The sequence below is a fragment of the Trematomus bernacchii genome, unplaced genomic scaffold, assembly GCF_902827165.1.
Source record: "Trematomus bernacchii unplaced genomic scaffold, fTreBer1.1, whole genome shotgun sequence".
In the NCBI taxonomy this organism is placed as follows: Eukaryota; Metazoa; Chordata; class Actinopteri; order Perciformes; family Nototheniidae; genus Trematomus; species Trematomus bernacchii.
Window position 1 is genome coordinate 3,599,413 of NW_022987513.1, and position 25,915 is coordinate 3,625,327.

General features: G+C 39.3%; 1 protein-coding gene across 1 annotated transcript in view; it reads right to left on the bottom strand.

The window, feature by feature from the left end:
* LOC117499309 (roundabout homolog 2-like) overlaps nt 1–25,915 on the bottom strand; it is a 92,486-nt gene that overhangs the window by 65,171 nt on the left and 1,400 nt on the right. Inside the window, exon 2 of the mRNA XM_034151649.1 lies at nt 20,954–21,280. Within this exon, the coding sequence (XP_034007540.1) occupies nt 20,954–21,280 (327 nt within the window). The remainder of the gene's footprint in view (nt 1–20,953; nt 21,281–25,915) is intronic.

The following is a 25,915-nucleotide window of genomic DNA, read 5'->3' on the forward strand; positions in this document are numbered from 1 at the left end:
TTTGATGGTGAAAAACAGTGTGGATCAGTGCACGCGGATTAACGTGTGTTCAGAATCTGGTCATCTGAGGCAATGTGCATCAAGCCGGCAGAGAAAAGGAATGGCCTCTTTACAAGTGCACTTACATAAACTTGTACCCTGAATTGCAAATTATGTGCAATTACTGTCTGTACCACTCAAGCAAGCTTTTTTATCTGAACATGCTGAGCTTTTTATACTAGTCAATTAATCAGTGGCCTGTATTTATCATATTTCTTTAGGCTTTAAATTAATGTCTTTTAGGGTTTGTGCATTATGATCATCTCTTGCGTCTTCTATAGTTAACTGGCTGTCAAAGGTATCAAGCAGTAAACAAAGGGCTTTAAATTGGCACTCTGTTATTACTTCAGAAAGTCCAACTTTAGTAAGGAGGGTGACCATTTAGAATAGTCCCCACTTATCGAATCAACGCAGCACTATCTGGAACTTTGATGGATTGTGAACATTTTTCTATTTTCTACAGGCATAAAAGTTGCTTGTCTTCTGTGCCCAATCATGTTTCCATACTTAATCACAAAAGATTAAATAAAAACATCCATGTGATAAACTCCCAAAAGGGTCTTTAACTATCCCTGGTGTACAGTAAGAGAACTGCAACAATTTACAAAGTTAAAATGTCGTCTATAATGTCATTTTGGCTGGCAGAAGATTTCCCTAATCACACAAATACGCAACACAATGAGGACACATTGTCACATTTACAACTGACGGAACATAAGAGCTTACAGATCCATATCAATTCCCTCACAGATAAAACAAAAGTAGCATAGATTTGATTTACTTTGCAATTCCAAAGCAGAAAAATTACCTTCACCTGTTTCCCTCACATCCCTTCCTTTTAGTTATTGGCATGTTCCCCACACTATGAGCAAGCAGGTTACTAATCACCACTTAAATCCACACAAAAAGTGCTTTTAGGCGGAGCAAATCACATGAATCATTTTGTTAATCTTCTCATCCATTTTCCACTCAACAAGTGGCACACCTTAAAATATAAATTAATTATGTTGAACGCCCACTCCAAAAAACCAAAAAAAAAGGCTTTTAAAAAATGGATGGATGGATATATTCTCCATTTTGAAAAATACAAAAAAGGACACAGTATTGAAACATCTGACTCCAATATTAGTTAAGCAAGTTTGAGGAGACTTCATGTAAGGGGGCTGAAAGGAAGGGTTAACAGAGACATCTACACTCCCACAAGGTGGCTCCGTCCACTTCCAATTAGCAGTATTGGAAGCAGGTGTGGAGAGCAACACACCTGGAGCTCATCGCCACAACAAGGGGACAAAAGGCCAGCTGAATGGTTGAGTTTGGTGTGGCACATGTTGAGAACAGGATGGTCCCAGTCTATGGGTTGATCTCAGGTTACTTATTTTTCATTTCCTCGCTCGTCGGTCCTCTGTATCACCGGAAGTTGATTTTTCTGCGCCATCTTGAGGAGCGTCCCATTGCCCTTATTTGTGCCGGAGGACCGAGAATCGAGGATCGAGGAGCGATAACGGAGGAGCGATAATCGAGGAACCACCAGACCAACCTCCGGTGAAATCCTCAGCCACTTGCCCCGCCCCCTTACTGTGTATCGCTGATTGGACGATGCAGCGCATCCACTGATCTGATACTTCTTTACATGATAGCAGTTTACCAGCGGAGTGAAGAAAACACATGAAACTCACGGGAATCACTCCTCAGTTTATACAGTGTTTTGTTTGAAAAATGTGTTAAAAATATGTGATGTATCTGAACAACAAAGTGGATAATCCAATGAATGTTAATCTAACTGGGTTTTGATAGATAACATATCTATTTTTCTTCTCTCAATAATTGTCATTCTTGTGTGCACTCAAATCAATATTAATCAAACTATTGTTCGTTTATACATTTTAAGAATTGCGTTTATCTTTTTTGAGAATGAGTTTTTATTTTATTTTATTTATTTGGGTCTACAACAGATGATACAAATGTTTATGTCAGTAAATGTGTACTAACAGAGGCGGGGGTGTTTGTGAAAACAACGGGGACAGAGCTGCTGTCAGACGATCAGCTGTGCAGCGTCATCACAAACGGATGTCGCTTCACGTGACGCTCCGGAGGAAAGGACGTCCCATTGCTCTTAAAACTCATTTCCCTGCTTCTTCTCCCTTCTCGTGTTTCCTTGCGTCTCTCCATGCTTCCCTGGTGGGAGGGACTAAGACGCAAGGAAAAGACGCAAGGATTGAAGTTAAGAGAAGTGAGATGCAGCCTATGTTTGGAGAAGTTTGGTCTTCATCGGTTAACAGACAGGTTAAGGTAGTCTGACTCTAGCCTTGTTTGGTTGCTGAAATACTTTTCCCAGTTAACAGTTGAATACTGTTACATCTAAAAATGCCTCAGATGCAAGTCACACCAAAACAACAGGTAAAATGTAAATACCTTAACCACTGGAGAGATGCCCTGTTCTCCTTTTTCCCACCAATTCTGATCGGTATGCACAGATTTGATCAATCCAACCTCTGTTAATGTAAGCTGTAAGTCCCGGTTATAGCCAAGCCTTTGGTGCTAGCTGGTTGCTAACAGCTAACATTAAGTAGATTCCCATGGATTGGCCCTTAGAAAGCATTAATGCCGATCTACTGATCGGATATTTAATGTTTATATATTTAATTTAGTCATGTGTTTTTAGTTTGTCACAATTCAAAACAAGTTTTGACTTAAACTAAAATACATGTAGACACTGTTACATATATTTGATTACCTTTTACACATATTATCTTAAACACTGAAGCATCAAGCCAGAAAGAAACCTGACTGTAACCCGAATATAATCCATTAGATACGTGTAGGAAAAGAAAAACAGAAAGAAGAAACATCAGCTCCAGCAGTAACATTCAGTTAAAACAACGTTCACCTTTTTGTCATTGCTATTTATGTAATTATGTTGTGATCAAAACTATAGCCTAGGGCAAGGCTAAAAGAACACCACTCTCCATAAATCGCTTCATCTGTTGGTTCCGGAAGTGTCTGCTCCCTAACAGGCAGAGAGGAAGCGGGCAGGCACTACAGTACAAACCAACAACCCAATGTTTCAGGGGCTTCACGACCCCTTGTGACAACTGCCTCCCTACAAAACATCCATCATCGGAAATGATGAGGTGTATGTTTGTCTCTACTTTATATGCATTTCTGCAAACTCTTGACAGAAAGCTGTCAGCTGTGGGGCTGGAGTGATTTTCCACTGGCATCCATGGAGAAAATCCTGGTTGGATTCAGAGCTGCCTGGCTTTTCTGGATATGTAAGAGTGCTGGAGACAGGCATAGCAGGTTTAAGCAGATTAATTAGGGTGTAGCAAAGACTGTGAAGAAATCTCTCTTCCATAGATGCTATATCCACTGACACAGCTTTGCATACTGGCAAGTCCCTGAAATGTGCACACTACCCCCCGCATCTCCCTCTAGCTCTCTCACAGCAACAAACTTATAGGAAACACTGTTGGAGGGCAGAAAGTCTTTCACTCATCCTCCCTATCTCCAGGGTTAGTCCAATAATTATACCCTTCTACTTTTCCTGGATGTGTTTATCTGCCCTGTTTTCACCAAATGCTGTTTTTTGCTTAGAATGCACTCCCCCCTTGTTCCTTTCAAAGGAAACGCTATTCTATTACTGATGATTCTCACTTCCTGTCTGTTGATTGGAACATTTTGTTCATGTTGCCCAGGACGTAAACAACAACAAAATCTATCCAATATGCAATAGGAAGACCAAGGGATTAGCAGCTGTGAAAGTGCTGCGGTTTAGAATTCAAAACGGATGCACAACACCACGAATAATGGTAATGTGTTCTTTAAGTAGCACACTGGGTGTTGCTCAAGCGATTCGGAAAGCGAAAACGAACCCATCCAAACTGAAACCAAAACTTGTTATTCCTTTTCCACTTTTCCGTGAACACCCATTATCTTCCATCTTATCTCCCTGCGCTGATTGATATTGAAGAAAAGACAAGGGCAGAAAATAGCAGCGCCACCTCCCCCCGCCCCTCCCCGAATCCTCATCACCATCATCATTTTCATCATTACATGAAATATGACCGAGAGCATAATCCCACAATGCCGTGCAAATGTCGACGTGAGTTAGCATCAAGAAGACACAAGAGATATGCATGCATCATCTGGCCAGGAGAACATCACTTGTGGGGAGACAGCCAGAGGCCCTAAGGAGGAGGAGGAGGAAGGGGAAGGGAGGGGACGGTGGTGGGGGTGAAGAGTGGAGAGTGAAAGTTGAGGAGTAGAGGGGGAATTGAGAGGGAAGAGAAAATGAGCTTCAATATTAGTAAGGAGAAAAGGATGAAATAAGTGCGATATTCGCTTTAGCAAAGGGAAATGACACAGAGGCAATCAGAGAAAATGGAGGCATAATATCCCAGCACTGTATAATCTCAGCAGATTCAAGCATAATGCATAATCCACAGGTTCAACAATACACCATGTGCCCTAATTCTGAGCCAATTACAGTGTGTGCCATTTGGTAGCTTTGCATGTGTGTGGATTGGTCTGGGAGGAGCTTGAGTGTGGATTTGAGGTGGGTGTCTTCAGACAGCTGGGGTCCCCATGCATCGCCATCCCTCCCCTCTCTGCTTTCTATATTCTCTAATGCCCTTCACTGACCAGATTAAAGCCCAAATGACGAACGCACAAAGGCTGCAAACATCTGTTCCGGAACACACTGTCCATCCCTCTCCACGCTGTTGGTCACTCCACAGTCCCCATGCGGACAACATCTGCAGCGATGGACTAGTGCACATTAACCACTGGAGCATGAGACCAGGCTAACCCAGTAACCGTGAGAGCGTCATCCTTTACACAGGAGTGCTTTATTAAACTGCTTTCCACATGGTTGCCTTGTGTACAATTAAATGGATGTTACCTGTGTTCTTTGAACTGAAATGACTTGTTTGACTTTCTCAATAGTGTCCTTTACCATAGCCAGTGCAGTGATTGGATCTTGCTGCTATATTATTTTGGGCTGGTGTTAAAATATTTCCCTAGTACTAATGGAAACTTTTGCAGCTCCTAACAAGTACCATATGCTGCTATTGTGACACATTTATTTGTAGTATTTGTTTCACATTTAGCCTGCAATAAGCCTTTTCCTGCCATATGCTGTAGAGCAGCCAATCTCTTGGAACAGACTCAATAAATTCCCACATGGTTGTGAACGAAAGAGCCTAAAAGTGTAACTTTCCCAACAAAAGCAATTACACGGTATGCCATCCTACATTTTGAACTAGTGTTAAGTGTCTCTAAGTATTAAGGTAAGCCAGTATAGACCTTGTAGCTCACGGCATGTGCTTTCCATCCCTTTTAATTCAGATAAGGGATTTCTACAGCTACAGCCAAGGACTTAAAAGTCCTCACAGTGAATAGAGTATAGTAACAGCTCAAAAAAAATCCATGAGGTGAAAGGCAAACCTAGACAACCTAGAAACCTAGAAACTAATTGGGTTTGTAATTTGCTCAAATTCTGTGTACGTACAATAGCTATGAGGGTCACATGATCACCATGGGTTCTTATGGGTTGAGGAGATGATGGACACCAAATGGTGTGTTTTGAAGGCAGTAGTCTAGGGAGGAGAGCAAGGCAGCAGGGAAAATGGTGCTAAAAAGGAACAAGGCCGTGAATTTACTCGCAGAATAATTCCTAATTGGTCAGTCATTTGGCGATAGAAAATGTAAACGCGCAAACCAACAAGCGCGGAACACATTGCCAAGCAACATGGAGCGGAATGCGCAAAATATATGTATAGTCAGGGGTGCACACAACTTTCTCAGTGAGGTACTCAGATGAGTACGTTGTGATCAGCTGTTTTAGCGCAGGGCTGCTGTACAGACCGACGTTAACAGCAGCCCTGTCTGAGCACACGGAGACCGGTGATCTAACCGCCTTCTGGAAAAGCTTCACAAGTAGGCCTACGTCGGTACGCAAATGCGCTTTGTGACACAAGTGACGGTACGCATTTCAGATTGTTGCCGCGCATGCGTACCTGCGTACCAGTTATGTGCACCCCTGTGTATAGTGATACTGGCTGAAATACTGCTTTGGTATCCTACCAAACTTTGTCTTCTCCCACAATTGTTAACCTATTGTTGTCCATCATAACAAATTTCCAAACAGGTAGCCTATAGCCCCCTGCAATTCGGCTAACTTCCTGCAGTTGGTTTAGAACCGCACAATGGTTTGCTTGGAAAAGATCCACATGAAGGCGATCACAGAAGGCAAGGCAAGTTTATTAATATATCATTTTTTAACCCAAGGCTATTCAAAGGGCTTTACAGAAAACATTAAAGGCATTCAGATATAGATGTAGAACTACTGCGATCACATCAACCCAAACAAACTACACAAGGGACAGAAAACAGTCTAAATGTTTGCTTGTGAAAATGCAATTTGCTAAAAGGAAAGGAAGTACAGGTATGTGTTCATGGTGGTTAGAAGCTCAGCACTTAGACCCAAGGTACACTGGCTCTGAATCCGCCGGTCTAACAATAGTAACTATTGCATTTGCTTAACACAAACAGGTGAAGATGGAATCTTATTTTCTGCCTTGTTGCACTTACATCCTGTACAGCGGAGAATGAATTGACACACATTAGGGAGAAGCACTCCGTATGAAAGGCAGTGACGAGCCACAGAACGGTACTCTGTCTTGTATGGGGCATTTATTTATGAAATAACCTGACCCAGGTTAAAAGCAAACAGAAGCACACGCTGAGTGTACTGGCTTGGATAAAAGAAAGACACCACGTTCGGTGGATTTCATGAATTAATCAAGCTTCCGGTATTCCCTTTGTGTTTTATTCACTGGGCTGCATGCTGGGGGAAGTCATCTATTTGTTTGTGCTGCCCCGGCCCGGCACTCAACTTCTTGTGAATCAGAGGATACGATGGAAGTTTCTGTTGGCTATTTCCCGGTGAATTGATGTGATGGAGGTGAATGAATGGGCAAACGGAAGTCTGGTCAGTGACACTTAGCAGATATAACAGCGCTTTGGCCTAGATTGGTGGAATGTTGGGTTGGCCACATGAATAATAAACCAACTACAGAGTCCTCTTTTTGCCGACTGATGATGTTCTTCTCTCTCATCACCGCCGCCAGACTTGAGACCACTGAAGGGAGTGGATAAGCTTAGTGGCATTACAGCATGAAAAGACAAGATATTTCAACACAATGACTAGCTTCCAGTGCTGCTTAATATACCAGAAAAGTATGGGCATACTACTTTATAATAATACTGCTGCTTGTGCGAATGTCCCTAGAGGTTTTTTTTCTCCATTTATAACAAATGTGCCTGAAGATGCCCTCTTAACCACGTACCAAGACAAGTCTTTATGCAGGGATTGCACATCAATCACTGCACAGCAACAATTATGAACCATTACCATTTTGCTGAGAGACACATGACTTAGATTTGTCAAACTCGGATGCACACACAACTGTGAGTAAAAGGATGACACACACACATACATGTAGTATGGAATGCTAGGGGTTCAGTTTGAATAGTACTAATGTGATTTTCCGATAAGAATGTGCTTTGTTGTCAGATAGGTTTTCACATACAAGCATTTTCCTTTGGTGTATGATGGTGCATATTGACACTGGAAGAGAAAGGAACATGTAAAATATGAGGATATATAAAAATATAAGAGCTATTGTTAAACGTATATTATAAATTAAAGAAAAAACATACAAAAAATAAAATATCTTAAGTATAAAACAATACTAGAAAAATATTGTACAATAACCCAGCTATATGCAATATGTACTATGTTGCATTTTACTGTCTGTAATACTAGCTACTTTAGTTCAAATTGTAACAACATTGTTGTGCAATTACAATGTTATTTGCAATACAACCATTACTGTACACATTATTTCTTTAGAATGTACTAATGGTTATACTGTAGGATATTTCAACACTTCCATATGTTTGCTTATGATTGTAATGCTCAAAAAAGGTTAAAAAAGGGATTTCTGATTCTGATATATGACAAAATAATGTGAGAACATTTTTTCAGAATTAAATGTGAAAGAGCTGTACAGTTTTAAAACGTCTTATTATTGAAACCTGACTTTATATAATGGTTATAAATCATGGCTGAATGTAGCTTTCAGACAACAGAAGGATACTGCCAGCTTCAACAAATGACAGTGGCAGTATTACAGCAGTATCTGTAATGGTGAGTATGCCTCTTTCAAGGTCGACTAATGGAGAAGCCAGCGCCAACTCATCTAAAAGGAGATGTAAAGCCATATTTCAAATGTAAATGTTCTAAACCTGACTGCAGTAAATTATACCCAATGATGTGCTGTGTATGGCATAACAATGTATTACCTTGAAAGGTAGACAGCGGAGTGTAATGAATCATTTTGTGATCCGTCATATTGAAAATGGATTGGGTGTGTTTGCCAAGTGCTAGCTGAAACATGTACACTCAAAATAAAGCTCCAACAAGCCGTGTAGGACAGAGAATAAATACACATACTATACAGAGATGCTGTATGAGAAACCAATGTGAGTTTGGAAAATTGCACAATTTAAATGTATTCTAGTAGACCTCAACAATGGAATTATGATCAATAGAAATGGCCATGACATGGGACCTTTAAGTTAAAGAAAGTACTGTATACACTTTCAATTGTATTTTATTAAATCGCAGAAAGAATAAGACAACTATATCTTCGTATTATATTAAATATGTTATCAATGTAGAAGAATAACATAATAATAAAGAACAATTATGTTATTACTTCCATTTTAATGCTGTCGGTGAGATACATAAGTTATAGCCTACTGTAAGCTAAAGTTGTGTTCAGTTTCTTAATCAAAAATATGTTTTGAATTAAACGGTGTGAAAATATTGCATTTTACAGTGGTTTTGACGTACCGAAATGACCCCTCAGCAAGTCAAAGCATAAATGTTTATGCCTTTTTTTCTTTATATCCTACGCCAGTAGGTTTATTTATCACCAAGATGAAAAATAAACTCATTTTAGGAAGAGTCATGGACTGAGAGATGAAAGGGTTTTCAATTTACCAGAGTTTTTCTAAAACAATTTAGCAACTTCAGCATTTAAACTCAAGGCTACGTTCACAGTAAAAACATTTCTTCTTACTATCTTTCTGACGAATTGGCAGCTGAACCTTTGCACACTGTTTTGCTAGACGACTTTCAATGTGGACACCTCAGGCAGACAGGGATATCTGGTTTATTCATAACAAGAATCCTCAGTCACAGGTTATGACAGGTGCAGAGGAGCAGCTTGACCCACTCTGACCCTCAGCAGAGTTCCACCAACGACTCCTTGAACACAGGCACTGTTATACTAATGGGTGGCACTGACTGCTGCCATCATTAGATTAGACTTTACAGTGAATACAGCCAAGTCATAGCTACGCATCTTTGATTTAATAACCTTTCAGCAGGCCCCGTCCCTATGTCTTTTGAAGGAATTTTAACAATAGCAATAAACTTGATGATGCATTTAATAAAATAGCATATCCAGGAGGGTTGAATAATTTATATGAGGGCAAATAAAAAAAAATCAAATGGACTGAGCACAACATTGAGCCAGATGATTTAATTTAATTATACATTTTGCTTCAGTAGATTTTATTGAGTCAGCACTCTGGGGTTTTGTCAAGGAAAAATGCTGATTAACAAATTGCCTTTGTTATAACTTCCTTTAAAAAGATTATCTGATGGTGGAAGAGATGTAATGGTGAATCGGTATATTATTGATAGTAAAATAAAAAATTCAATATGCATATTACTTGAAGCAGAGATGCTGATTAAGCGGAATTATTAGCGAGACATATGAGAAGCAAATGGAGACGATTTTGATTCAATTTTAATTAAAGTCAAGATGCCCATTGCCAAAGGATTACCAAAGATTGGATTTCCACCTAAAACCATTTACCTGGATATAATAGTGAGGCCATTTTATTAGGTCTACCTGTCAATCTAATTTAATACAATACAATAGCCCTTCAATAAGTCTTTACAAAGCACATAATTGTTAAGTTTTATGCCTACGTTGTCGCAAAATGAGCATTTGAAAGTATGTGTTTATCATTGAGGTCATATTTAAAGGTGGTGTTGAACTCATTGCCAAAAAACTTAAATAGAATGTACACTTATATATGACAATGTCAACACAAATAGAACAATATAGGCCTAACAACCCTAACAACCCTAATTGACTCTAACATATAACAATGTGTCTTAAAATAAGACATAAATCTGAAAGTTTCATTAAGAAAATAAAAAAACGACATCAAGCTTTAACACATTAAATCCAGTTAGCATGCTTCTTCACACTAGGCATATGTTTCTTCCAACCAACTGTAAGAAAGTGCACCAGAGCTCTTAAAGGTGTTTGCATGGTCCAATTAACACCAGATGCTAGCCCTTAGCTAACTTACCGAACCTCGTAATGCACAGACCTCCAAGGAGTGAGCATGGTCCAGTTAGCACCAGATGCTAGCCCCTTGTTTCATCGTCTTCAGCCAACAAAAAATGCATTCATTAGTTCCGGTTTCCTGATCTGGCCACCTCTGAATTTGCATTGCCGCATACCACCTTAAATGGAGGGAAATACGTCTCCTTGCACTTTTATGGTCTTATAAGTGTCTTACAGTAAGAGCAAATAACAAATGTTGAGCTAAAAGGGTTGTTTGGTCTTTTAATCGGCATATCAGAGGTAAATATGCAATTATAATCAACCACTGCACTGGACAGCAACTGCAGCAAAAATACAAGAAGTCCATTACTAGATGGATTTACTGTATAACCTGATGGAGAACACAGATGGTAATCAACCGTACATTATCATAATACATTCATTTGTCTTCCTGTGTGACCTCATTGTAAGCAGCCTAGTGTTCAAGGACCGTTCAACTCTAACCTTCCTATAATTTTCCTCATTCTCACAGACATACAGTAGCTGCAAAAAAATCAAGAGGAAGTCAGCAATCGGGAAGCAAGATTGTCATACGTCATGTTTGTATTCATCCCAGTGAACTAGGCTGTATTACATCAGGATTAAAGATATTGTGAAAACAACACGCTGACAAAAACAAGGCAAATGTAGTTTCTTTGTAAAATCAGCCCAAATGTTTTTAGCGCTGGCTGCCATTATTCTGATTAATTTCAAAGGCTTTTAATCTTTCCGTGTGTCCTAGTGCCCTGAGTTGGAAAAAGTTCAACTCTGCACAGATAAAAGCTCTGCAGCTTTTTTTTATGCCGCCTAATCGCAAGAGCTCAGGGGGAGTCCTCCTCTACTGCTCTGTCGAAAACAGAAATGGAGAAAAAGGCTAGTAGTGCTTATTACTGACCACCCGGAGCTACGGAATCTGATTAAACGGACACAACTTGCTGTGACATTAACAACACACATCAAGCTAAAAGGAACATTAGCAGGGCACTTAAACCTTCGGGTAACTTTTGTAGATTTGTGTTTTCCATTGCCTTAACATTTCAAATGTAAATAGTTATGTAAAGCTTGCTGGCACACAAGGCAATGAGAGTGGATATATAAGGTGGAATATGATTTTCTTTCCAGTGCAACTACCACCTAAGGCTATTTAAGAATTTAGGTATAAAGGCAAGGCAAGGCAAGTTTATTTATATAGCACCTTTCAACACAAGGCAATTCAAAGTGCTTTACAAAAATGAAAGACATTAAGAGCATTAAGAAACATATTATAAAATGATATCTAGAAACAGAAATAAAATTCTTCAGCCTGGATTTAAAAGTAGTCAGAGTTGCAGTGGACCTGCAGGTTTCTGGTTTGTTCCAGATATTTGGAGCATAATAACTGAATGCTGCTTCTCCATGTTTAGTTCTGACTCTGGGGACAGAAAGCTGACCAGTCCCTGAAGACCTGAGAGTTCTGGATGGTTCATAATTTAGCAGTAGGTCAGAAATGTATTTTGGACCTAAACCATTCAGTGCTTTATAAACCAGCAGCAGTATTTTGAAATCTATTCTTTGACACACAGGAAGCCAGTGTAAAGACTTCAGAACAGGAGTGATGTGATCCACTTTCTTAGTGTTAGTGAGGACTCGAGCAGCGGCGTTCTGAATCAGCTGCAGTTTTACAGATCTTAAGTGTCCAAACAAATGGCGTGCTTGATTATGTAACTCAAAAAGGGGAGGGTTATTAACAAAATGAACATTATGCTGCATTGCAGAAGCCTTAAAACTAGCATTGTTTATTATGAACTTGTTAGGAAACATTTTATTGAGGAAATGAATCAGGGTAATTTCCTCCTAGACTTCTATACAATCTGACTTATTTTTGCAACCAGCGGATTCTCCATTGCCGGCCTTTAGAAAAAATGCAAGTTAAAGGCTCTTTCGCATTGGCTTCACTCTTTAGTCTTGGAGATTGCTGCTTTATGTTTCTTTATTTTAATTAAATTCCTACAAATAATTATTTTAAGTCAACCAATGTATTTCTTTCAGAATATCATATCATCAAGGTGTCTTCTAATGGTTAAGGGAGCAAGAATACTCATACACCCTCAACACCTCAACAGCTGGGAAAGATACGTTCTCAGTCTGCCTGGTTTAAAAAAGAAAAAACTGCTCTCGTTAAGCTGGTTTTGCAAAGCAGAGAAAGGCAAACAGGGGATAAGTACACAGGAGGGCTGTTGGACCGGCAACAGATGGTGCAATGTGGCCAACCTATCTACTCAGAGAAAAAACATTGACAATCTGCCTGGGAACACACAGGGCTGGCAGGCACTAACTTTGGATGTTGTCAATGGGTAAGAGTGAAATGCATGATTGATGGCAACTTGCCACTTTCCAAAACACCAGAGAGTGCCTCCCAATGAAAACCCCACTGAACCTTACTGGTGTGCTACATTTTTTGAATCCCACCGCTAGCGCTAACTAGGTGCTTAATATGTTAATGGCTGACCACAACCGGACTGCCAACCAAAACCCAATGCCTGACCAAACACAAATACTTCCTAATCCACTATGGACAGGCTGCACGCCATATTAAAGCACAAATATGGAGGTGGAGATAAATAATTCCTTCCATGTGATGCACTTTGGGAGAGAACACTATTTCATGCCTGGAGAAAGCATGGCTTTGACTCTCAAATTATGCCAATTAGGCTAATGTTGTTTACTGCGTAGTCTACAGCGCTGAATGGCTCAAAGGAATACCCATCACTGAAGAGAACACAGTGACAAGGAGTCAGGGAATGAGGGCGCGGATGATTTCTAAACAGGGATGAGACACTGCATAAGATAAGGTCACATTTAAATAACCTTTATGGCCTAAGTTGAATATATTAATAATAACACTGTATATTCACATTTCGCTCCTTTCATCATGGTCATTTTGCATATGGTAAACAGAAGTGTTGACTATTTTTGACAGCAGTACTCTTGAGGGGTACAACTTTGCCTAAGAGTTGATTTGAAAGTTACTTAAGACAAGGTATTTCCCTTTGGGTGCACATTTTGTAAGCATAAGTTATCCTCAACTACTACATTTTCTTACACATTTCAAGAGACGACAATTGTTGACCCTTAGATGCTGATATTCACACATCACTTGCATTTGGGATTACTCAGCTGTTCCCCAGTCTGTTTTAAGAGTTGGTTAACATACAATTACTTCACTTGAGTATTTTTGATTTCTGCTATACTTTCTAGCATTTCTACTCCACAACATCTCAAAGGGAAATGTTCTACTTTTAATGCACTATTTTTAGCTACCAGATTCAGTATACCTTACATAAAAACACACAATCTGATAGAGTATCCCACTAATCTACCCAAGTTGACATATTACAGTATGAAAATGTTCAAATTAGTAATAATATAATATAATAATAATATTTTATAAGATTTAACAGTGTAAAAGTATCCATACTGCATTTATATATATATACACATTATATTATATTTTCGGTACATTTTGCTGATAATACTTTTGTTTTAATTAAGTGTAATTTATTTAATTTATTAAAAGTCCCTTTTTTTTCTCTAAATGATCCGAGGACTTCTTCTTTCACAAAAGGGATTTTGGGAGCACAGCTGATTTGCGAGCACAGCTTCCAAATGACGGTTTCATTTGAAAGAGCATCAGGACTCTCATGCATGGCTCGTAATTGTGCTGTTTGTTTTAATTAGTGAAACGTGTGAAAATGTTGTTAGTGAGAGCCTAAATATTGCAAATTAGGTCTTGCTAACTTTCTATCTAATCTAATTAGAGAGATAAAAGTCAGTCGCTTTGGATAAAAGTGTCAGCTAAACGAAATGTTGTTACCTGACTAACTCTCATCTGTTTTCATATTCTGTGTGTTACTTCAGGAAACGGGCTTTAATTTTGAGCGGAAGGTGACCTTTGAAAATTGAATTGAAAAGTGAGACTGGTGGCAGAATGTGTGAGTTGTAGGTAGATAACATTCAATTTGTTAGTTACTAGGCAAAAGGTCAACATGCAACTCGGGCTGGCAAAATATTGGTTGAATGGAGGGAAAACAAACATTGCTTCTAGTGAAACAAGCTGATAGCATCAATTTAAGTAGTTATAACCCTGGTAAAGGGTAAATTCTCCGGGGAAAAAAACATATATGGCCATGTCTGTCTCTTGGTAGGAATATATTAACAACTTTTATACAGATTACCATTAGAGATATTTACGATCCCCAGAGTACGGAACGCAATGGAGATACTTCAATCTTTTTTAGTGCCAACAGGAGTACAAAGTTTCCACTTATCTTGTGAAATACATCAAAGTATACTGGATAGATTTGCACTAAATGTGATTCAAAAGAAATCCATTTAGTGACAACATAAGGTCAACATTGTCATTTTCTTTGGACCTTATTCTTACAAAACAAAGGAGTTTTCCATTAGCCTCAGTTGAACTTTGTGTTTAATGCTAAGCTTCAACTTTTAAGATGGGAAACATGGTACAATCATAACTGCTAATTATGTTAGAATTAAAGGGGCCCTTTGTGGCTCATTTTCAGGTTCATATTAGTGCCTCTACTGTGACATGTCTCCATGCTTTAATGTCCAAAAAGCTCTTTATTTTTCTCATACTGCCTGTGCTGCAGCACCTCTTTTCACCCTCTGTCTAAAACCAGAGCCCAGTCTGCTCTGATTGGTCAGCTATCCAGCTCTGTTGTGATTGGTCAACCTCCTAGAGATGTCCCGCCCCTTTACCTATCAAGTACAATGTGTTTGAGTGCTAGCCAATAGCACGAGGGTTGCATAGTCATGTCACTATGTTAGGAGGTAAACAAATGAGTCCATTTGAAGTGTTTCAGTGCGGGGGGGAGTGTGGGGGGGAGAGAAGCTCCCCCTGAAGGGAACACAGGTATTTTAGCTTTTGTAGGCCATTTACATGCACAAAAGCTGCATTACCTCCATTTTACAAGGAAGGAACTAGTAGCTTGTCAGCCAAATGCGTAACAACATTCAAGATGTCAATCTTCTTTCTATAGATCTCGACTCAAAGTCCAAACAAAGAATGAGTCTCAAGCATTAATCCACTGTCTCTTTTAACATTTCAAATAAATGTCCCGCATGTTTCATCTCTCATCAAAATAATTACCATAGTGCATTAAAAAACACCACGCAGCAGACGCAAGATTTATCTGGCACTGAGGCTTAGTTTGATGGCTGCCTGTCACCGGGAGGATTTAATTGATGATGGTCTGGCTGAGTGACTATACTTTTAATTCACTTGAGTTCACTTGAGTTCTGTACTAATGAACACCCTTCCACCCACACTCCTTTCAACACATCACTGTTTATTACGTCTTTCTGTCCCTTCCTAATAGTTTGTGGGAGCTGTTCTAATTCCATCAGCAGCCACTCACTCTGATGATTAGTGCCAGTCCGCTGGTGGCCTGGAGGTCGCACGGTTGTTTGTCGACGTGGCTCTGAAGTAGTGCTCAGCTGCGGCATCTGAATAAACACGCTGAAGATGTGAAAAGCTGCTCTGCGGTTGGCCGTGTGTGATTGTACACATTGACAGCAGGTGACTGTTGATTATTAAAATGACATACTCAGATGTGAAAAGCTAGTGACATGCTGAAACAGTACCAGAAACACAATATTTGTCGAGCAAAACATACATAAAAGGCCGTCTAATAATAAACAGACACAGATTTGTTTCTCTATGAAATGGCTGATGTTATCATTTGTGTCAAATATGCACCCAACGGTACAGGAAATAGGATTTCAACAAGGGTGAAAAATACTCCAGATTTGTGCTAGGTTTTCAGTTTATGCAGTCCATGTTCCCTTACGGGCCTTGGATCCTTTTTTTTTAACTCTCCTGGGTCATCTTTAGTTTATGTTATTGCAGTATGAAAAAGTAGTTTTCAGAATTCTTATTAAAGTTCAGTCATTTTCAACTAAAGCAAGATATGTGTTCATACAAAGCCCTTTCCACTATTCTGTCAAATATTTACAGTATGCTACAATATTTAGCAAAGATGAATAAAGAATGCAGATAGAATAAATAAGTGTTCATTTTATGTGAACGTACATATATTAGTTGCCTAAATGTAATCCTTAGACAAACAAAAGAACAAGCATAACTGTTACAAAGAGCCTAGAGGAAAAGCTTTGAAATACTAACCAATATGGTAATTAGTAAAAACACCTAAATGGTGTGGACATCTTTAAATATTTCCTCAGATATTGGGAGAACTGACTTTTATGGGTTTTCTTGGGCATGTTATGCTTTCTTCTGTCAACACAATACATTTAATATGATTTTGCAAGGATAGAGTCTATTGATTATTTGACACAAAATCTACTATGTGTATGGAAAAACTACGTTTTTTTAAGCCTGGCTTGGTTACATTTTTAGACAAACAACTGTCATGATTTATATGATTTGTTTTTGCCAGGCTGCCAGATGTAGATTTTCGGCATATCTACATACATCATTTAGGCTTTGCTAGTATCCTAAATAGCTCATGTGTTTTGCTTCACTTGGAATGAATAATGTCCCCTTCAAATATCAGTCAGACTGACGCTAATAAAATGCATGACGAACCACCAAAATTGAGCTTGTACAGCACAAACGTGCCCAGGGGAACAGCCCCCCCCCCAAATTAGCTACATTTTCTAAGCCACTGGTTGAGATACAATGCTACAGCCCATTAGAAAGAATTGAGGATGTGTGTGGACTCGGGAAACGGAGCATTTTGAGCCGGGCTCACTGTCAGAGTATCCCAACAGCACTTTCATCTAACCCCCCGCTCGCACCCGCAGCATCGTATGACAACTTTGGCTGCAGCAATACTGGCAGGATCCTGCAGCCCCTGAAGGAGTCATGCGATTATGCATCCCTGTAGCCATTGTGTTCTGAATTACACAAAGAAGACAAGAGGCCGCCTTGGACATACTGTTTCTTTTATGTAAGAGAACACCAGAAAAAAACGGACTATTGACATTGTCTGCACAAAAGGAGACAGCTTAGGACAAAATACGTTAGTGGCCGTTATTTAGAGTGGAGAACAAGACTGAAATAACCTTATTTGTGGGTGAAGCTGTGAGCAAGACGTCCGGATACCTTCTGAAACTAGGAAGTGAAAGTCAAGATATATATTTATATAGAGACATTGGGATTCAAGGCGAGACACAACAGGAAAAACAAAACATTTTTCATGCACTGCTCAAGAGTTTGTGCTGTTTGCTTTCATAGCATGTCTTCTTTTGGACTATATTGAAAAGAAAACCAATTGTTGTGTTGATTTAACAAAAACATGTATTTGCTTCTGTAGATTTCTCTTACATTCTCTTAATTGAGCATCAGATAACTCCTCATTTGTATAATTAAGCATAACATTTTCGAAAACTTGTACTAGAAAAATGAATCGTTTTAATGTAAATAATCATCTTTTTATCGTGTAGATTTTGTAAAAATAAATAGATTTGTTGTTGGTATTCTGAGCAAGGATTCTCTAATTCAGTAGCACCTACATACTACAGGCTTATTCTTTCTTTTTTTACCTTATTTATCTTTATTCTATCGCCATTTTGTTGCTGTCTTATCTTTAAAGAGTACCTCACAATCAGGCAATTTCAAATCCCACAGAATAAAAAAGCATTGCTTGACATTCAACTAGGGGTGTAACGGTATACGCATTCGTACCGAAATTATTCGGTATGGGCCCTTCGGTTCGGTACACGTGTGTAATTTAGTCAGTAATTTGAGGAACTGTCGAAATGGCGAAAGCAGATAAAGTTGAGCTCGAAAATCCTCCAGCATCATTGAAGTCTCCGGTTTGGGAACATTTTGGTTTCGCAGTTACGTACAAGGATGACGGACAAAGACAGGTGGACCGAACCAAAGCTGTTTGTCGGCATTGTTCAACTAACATTGGTTACGCGGCTGGCAATACATCAAACTTGCACACTCATTTGAAAAGGCATCACCCGAACGTGAATATCACCGGTACCAAAAGAAAAATGACTGAAGTGCAAACCCAACTCCCACTAGCATTTAAGCCTCCACCACTCGCAAAAAGTTCAGACCGAGCCAAAGCTATTACAAACGCCAAATATCCTTATGTTGCTATGTTAGCAAAGCGCTACCTGGCTGTATCTGCTACCTCTGTCCCTAGCGAGAGGGTGTTCTCCACAGCAGGAGACATTATTAGTGCCAGCAGATCTGCCCTTTCGGCAAGCAATGTGGACAAGTTAATCTTTCTTTAAAAAAACATGACAATACAATGACAAGCCTAATGTCAAGCTGGCTGCTTAGGGGAGTACTAGTACAGTACAGTTCAATTACAGATTATTTCAGATCATCGAAATGCTGCACCTTAATGTTTATTTTATTATATTTTTTATTTATTTGAGTGAATACATTATTCACAGTTTAATAATAATTAAAAAAAATAATTAAAATATGTTATGTTTTGTGATCATTTTTTTTGCTGTACCGAAAACGTACCGAACCGTGACCTAAAAACCGAGGTACGTACCGAACCGAAATGTTTGTGAACCGTTACACCCCTACATTCAACATATATTGGAAATGGTGTGTTTAGTTCCTATGGTTGGTCATATAGCAGCCAGGAGACTTATTGAAGTATGACGTGCACTCCACTGTGCAAACACTAATCCCTCACACCGCCCCCACACTCCAACATGGAACTGTTTCAATGAATACAGCAAAAACACATTCACGCAGGGATCTAAACAAGGCTCCAGGAACAAGTCTATATGTCTGCAATACACCATTCAATACTTATGTGAAAGCTCATGTGGAGTGAAACATATTCTTGGGATGTACATTCAGCCTCTGTGTGATGGTATTTGTTTGCTGCTGTTACTGGCATACCTCTCCTCCAACTATAGAAAGAAAAACCCAATAATAAGTGCAGCTCCTACACATACAACCAATGCGACAATTAGCTGGGAAAATGAATTCAGAATGGCCGTCCGAGCCGTGGAAATACAAATGAGCTTTATTGTATTTAAAGGAGGGGCAGAAAATCCCCAGAAAATCACTCTGACACAGTCATTGTGTTCATAAAGTTGGCCTCTATTCAGTCAAGGGAATCAGCCGAGCGGCTATAACATTTGTCTCTTGACACCATAAAGACAGTTTTGGGTCTCTGGTTTCTTTATGAGAGAGGGAGTCAGTCACTATCTTAAGATACGACTGTGCTGTGCAATGTAAATGTGACATATAGTGCGGTGTACATTCTGATACAGTGAGACAGGGATACTGTTATAGTAAAGCTTTAGGACTGGAGAGTAATCAACTAGAATATCAAACACCACAGTGTTCCATTTTATCTGTAAAAGCCAATGCTGCATCGTTACACACACACATTTATTTTATTTCCAAGCGTCTCCTTAAGCATTAGTATTTCCAGGACGGATCTATTGATTTGCGAGAAATGAGACGATACCGCACAATAGAGAAGACAATAGGAATGCAAGTGTCTAATGTGGAGAAGGCAGTAAGACAAAGAGAGCATGTGGTGCACAAAACGACACTAAGATCTCAGATAATGCCTCGACGTTGTCCCCACAGGCTCTTATCTCCATTTTCTCCTTCTTCCCATTTCCCCATAAAGCCAAACACAGAAAGTGGTTGATGCACTCCAGGAAAAACATCAAAGTCGAACCATTAGGTCAAACAACCCTCATATTTTACGATTCAAAATGGGCATGTATAAAGAAATAACAGGGCGGGTGAATTTTTTGGGGAATAAACAAATCGCAAATACACTGGAATTCCCTACTTCCTACAAGTGAGAAATGGAGAGACAGTGTGGGTGTTTATGCGAGCGTGCATGTCTATGTGTGTGTGCGTCCGAGCGTGTGTGCATGTTGTTCATGGCAAGAAATCAGCTCAGTTTAGCACATAATGGAAATGTGAATAGCCCAGAGCGCTTCTCTCCCACACAGGGAGCGAGCTGGCTGGGAGCAGGCTGCATGTTTCCAAACCCAAACAGTGAGCGGGAGTCAGCTAGGTTAAAATCCTGCCCCCGTTTCTCTCTCCCGACCCCCGGAGCCATTCACAGCTCTTGCCCATACATTACCCAAACAGGTCATCCAAACAGGTCTCACTAGCAGTCGGAAAACATATTCACACACATATGCGCAACGAGTTATCCACACGGCTGAGCGCACACACACACTGGGTGGAAAGGTGACGTTGCTGATATTATGGGAGATGACATCTTGTATGGATCTCTAGGCAGCCACCAAAATGTTATGCTTAATTTATCTTTTTATATACCCCCAAAAGGTTACCAGCCTCAATACATACAGCACAACAATTTCATTGATATCGTCATGCAACACGGAGATTTCCTTCCCCAGGTTAGTACCTATGCGCCCAGAGAGTTTTGATAGGAACTTACATGCTACTTCAAGAGATGCGTTCCGGCTTACGGCCTCTCCCAGATAGTTTCGGGCCACGCACACGTAGCTGCCGTCGTCGGGCTTGCTCCGTCGCCCGTGGATGATACGCAGGAAGAAGAGGGAGCCGCTGGGCAGCAGCATACGGTGGGATCGGGGGTTGTCGCGGTCCGTCTCAACGCGCTCGCCGTCTTTGTACCATTCCACCGTGGGGGTCGGGCGGCCCTCGGCCTTACAGTTGAGAGTGGCTGGTTCCCCTTTGGACACAATGAGGTCAGAGGGGTGCTCCACAATGCGGGGAGTGAAGTCTTCCTGGCGAAGACGAGACCCTAGAGAGGAGAAACGGGACAGTAAAAAGTTCCATTAAAGCAATTGCCACAATAAATACTTAGGCATAAATAATGCATTTTAATTCCGCTTCAGCCTCAACAGCAGTATGTTTGGGAAAAGATAGGTTTATTTTATTTAGGATGGCCAAACAGAGTGCACCTATCCCCAAAATAAAAACAGGGGGTTGTATATTACCAGGCCAATAACGGATAAATAACAGACAGACATTTTTAATCATACAGTATCTAAAGCTGCAACGATTAGATGACTCGTTCATTAGTTGATCAACAGAAGAATATTCGGGAATAGGATAAAATGTTGATGGTAAAAGTAATTTTTCATGCAAATATGTCAGAAAATGCTGTTTTTCCTCTCAAATGTACCAATTTTCTTTCTTTTATCTGTTTATATCACATTAAATTGAACGTCCTGTGGTTTAGGACTGTAAAATAAGACAACATAATGACATCACCTTGGATTTTGAAATAGATACTTGATAATTTTTTCACAATATCTGACATTTGATTGACAACAGTGAATTGAATTACTAGTTCCAGCCTTAGCTGTATATCTGGTAATAGGAACTAATAATAAAGGGTTTATATTAGGGCTGCTCGATTATGGCAAAAATCATAATCTCGATTATTTGGGTCAATAATTGATATCACGATTATTAAAAACGATTATCCATTTACTTTGAAAACATACATTTATTGGAGAAAAAATTTGAACAGTATGTTTTTAACAGTTTATTACCCTGAACTTTAAGTATAATTCAACTGAAAAAGCAATAAAAAAAAAATAAATAAAAAAAAAAAAAAAAAAAAAAAACTAATAATAATAATAATAACAAAATAATCGTTTTATTTCGATTACGTTGTTTTCGTAATCGTTGCAAGCCATAATCGTAATTGCGATTAAAATACGATTAATTAAGCAGCCCTAGTTTATATATCGTTCTTTGCTCTCACAAACAGTTCTCCAATGCTTTTTAAACAGGAAACATTATGCACACACATTTTGAGAGTGTGCCCGATGTGATTGGCTGGACTAAAATTAAGTATAATTTGATTTTGGTCGTTGGAAGTAAAGTTGATTAGTGGAGGGTTCTTACTGGCTGCAGCACGCGCCGTATTACTACACTCAGGCGCCCATATTTACTTCCACAGACAGGAGCTGAGGAGTCATTACATCTCATTAGCTTTTTCATTAACACGTTCCATCAAACACTGACATCATCAAACATGTTGTCTCAGTGGGTGTGGAACAGCAACTGCTACATAGAATTCCCTTTTCTTTTTCCTCCTTAAAGGCTACACTGTGATATTACCATGTGTGTTATTTAGATTCTAACCCAGCTGTTTGATAGTAAATCCTTGGCAAATGTCATGAGAATGATTCTGACTTTCCTGATTAGGATAAACATTATCATTTATGTGCACGGTTAACATAATATGTTTCATTTATTCAGCCGTGTGAACACTTTTGATGCACTTTTTTTAATTCTACCTATGATAAGGGTTAGGGTTAGGGTTGGAGAAGAGGCACTGCGTTTGTTTACAGTCACAAAACTCTCTTCTGTTTCATGGTTGATGACCACATTATAATATACATGGTGAAAGGTTGTCTTTTTTGCATTATGTGCATGCAATAGCAAACCTAGAGAAGTATTGTTGAGGTGTTTAAAGAGACTTTTTGGTCTGTCATATGGCAAATAAATAAATAAAATATAAATGAATGAAAATGATGTTACATGGTCTCTTGTCTATTTGCCTTTGATGGTGACAAATCATAGACATTGCAGAGGCCACCGTGATGGATGGCTGCTACCACAGCAACAGAAATAAAGCAATAAATGAGAGTAAAATTGATGTGACTGTCTATATTGTTAAGAGGTTTGTTGACAGAAAGCATTCCATTAGCTGGCGCCAACACACCAAACAGTAAGGATACATTATGTTTTTTAACGTGCTTTTAAAAACCTATTTCTTGAGTAAGTAACGTTTATGTGGATCCACAAACAAACCCAGGCCGAGAAAAATACTTATAAATCTCCTAATTGGTTGTCCCATTACGCAGTCACCACTGTGGCTAATGTACAGTTAGACTCCTGCTGTCTGACAACAGATTTGAAATTAGGTGATATAAGTTGTGGCTCTAACTCAGTGGTTGTTGTCAGATAACAGGAAGAAGGTCCTGTCAGTCTGTCTGCCCTGTGATGGACAGGCCACTCATCCAGGGGGTTTGCTCAATGCATTCTCCAGCACCCCGTGACCCTGAATATGAACCAATATGGGTTGGAAATGAATATATGGATATATTTGTTTTTCTATGTGGCTCCTTTGGTTGGCTTTATCGGAGTTGAATAGTTTCGCATTGACAGCTGCTTAACGTGAATGTAGTAAAGTCTTGAAAAAAATGTTTCATTATCTAAAGTCGCCAAAATCTGGGTTATCTTTTAGGTACGGATAGAGAATTTTGGATTGTTTACGATATTTTCCAACTCATTTTGGTCCATTGCTGATGCAGACAGGGATTTACGAGCACATTTCCCCCCCTCTTTTAACCCTTACTGTATATTGTGTTCGGGTCTCCCGTGACCCGTTTCAAGTTAAAATTATATAATAACTACGCTCTAGTTTTTTTTATCGGAACGAGGTTTCATGATATCCTCCACAACAGCTATATAAACACTACAAAACTGATTTTGACAATTTTAGCCAAGTCTGAAGGTCTCTAAAGAAAAAAGTGTATAATTCGGTGTTCGGGTCTGGGAAGACCCAGCAGAATTGTTGTGGGTGACTCGGGGTCAAATTTGGCCCAATCAAGATTCATCTTTGACTTTAGACTGCCATTACATATCGTAACATTTTGGCCTGTGATATCTAAGAAATGTAGTGTGTCCTGTAATGTAATTACAGGACGATGAGGATGTTTAATTTTAATAAATGTTCTGCCGATACAGACGTGTCGATGTCATCGTGCATACTCAGTTTTATCCTAAGACTACCTCAAGATGGATTCACGTGATAAGTGATTTGCTCTCTGCTCAGGTAGGACTCAAAACTTTGCTAGTTAGTTTTGTTTCAGCTGTTACCTCCCCTGTTAGCTTGTGCCGCTTTTTAAAGTCGTAATCTGATTGGTTGCGTGTAAAAAAGCGCAACAGAGGATGTCACACCGCCTTATAGGGCAGCAGTGCTCTCTAGCTAATGACGAAAGCAGCAACGTCAGCTGGTCATGTTAAAGCGGCTTTAAGCTGTTAAGCATGAAGCTTTGTGTACTGCAGGGCTTCCTCTCTCCACCAGTAGGGCTGTTTATGGGGATCTGTCCTTGGTGCTGAAGCTAAAACTCAAGGTCTGGCAGAAAAAGCTGGTCAGGAGCATGTCTGGGCTTGTAAGCAGGGACCACTCTAATAAAAGTCACTTTGAGGTGACAGCTGTCTACCAGTAGAGGAACTCAATTTCGCCTTTAATAACCTAGAGATTCATGTGATTGCCAAATAAAGAGAACCTGTCTTTCAGGCTTTTTATCATTTAAAATTAAGTTTGACATATCATAACCACAAAGTCAGTCAGAGCCCTGCAAATTCAAAATCAGTTATATCTATAAAAGACTCACAGAGATGGACACAAACAGTGAAAATGAGCACACTGTGTGCGTCATATGGATTTTTTTGTGCACAGAGAGACCGCAAACTCTCAGCATTATTCTACCTAATATCATGGAATACCTACAGTACTGCCACAGGCATAGTCAGTAAGACACCAACAGTTTTCTCCTTCTCACAAATGTTTAAAATGGAGCTACTAAATCCCGAAGCTGAAATGCACACAGTTTATAAGACATATCTGCCGAATTGATTACAAGCTGTTAACACCCTGTGATTTATTCTATGTGTGCTATATCTGCTAGATGTTAATAGGGTGGTTCAAATATTATAAACACCTTTCAACTTGGACTGCAACTAACAGTCACATTGTCCATTAAACTGCCAATTGTTTTCTACATTGATCCATTATTGTTTTATCTAAAAATTGTGAATAATAATGTGAAACCAAGTCTAAGGTTTGAAGAAGTGCTGCAGTGTCACTCTAAACCAATAAACATTCAGTTGAATGTGATTTTTAAACAGAGAAAATAAGAAAATCTCTATATTTCATAGGCTGAAAATAGTATTTCTACAATTTCTGCATTGAGAATTACTGTAGCGATTAAAAGTGATTAACACATTGATTAATTAGTCAACTAATCGTTGCAGCTCTACTTTCAGAATCCATACAAAGTCAAGCCTCCATAATGAAAGACTTCCATCAACACTCCTGAAATTGTTAACAAAAATTGGATCGCTATAAGCTTCACAAAAATACTCTGGGATTAATTGCTCAGCCATTTCTGTTGCTTTGCTTCCGATTTCACAAATGTGCTGTACCGCATAAACTGACAACACAGCACCTCCACTGTCCTGGACCCACCCATATCTACACCTGCACTTAATGTACTCCACTGACACAGATTAATGTTACTACAGGGGGTAAAGGGGTACAAAAACCACTTCCATGATAAGGACACTTCCTGTCCAAAAGCTTAGATATATCTCTTAGGTGCAGCTATAGGTCAGTGGTAGACAAACAGTA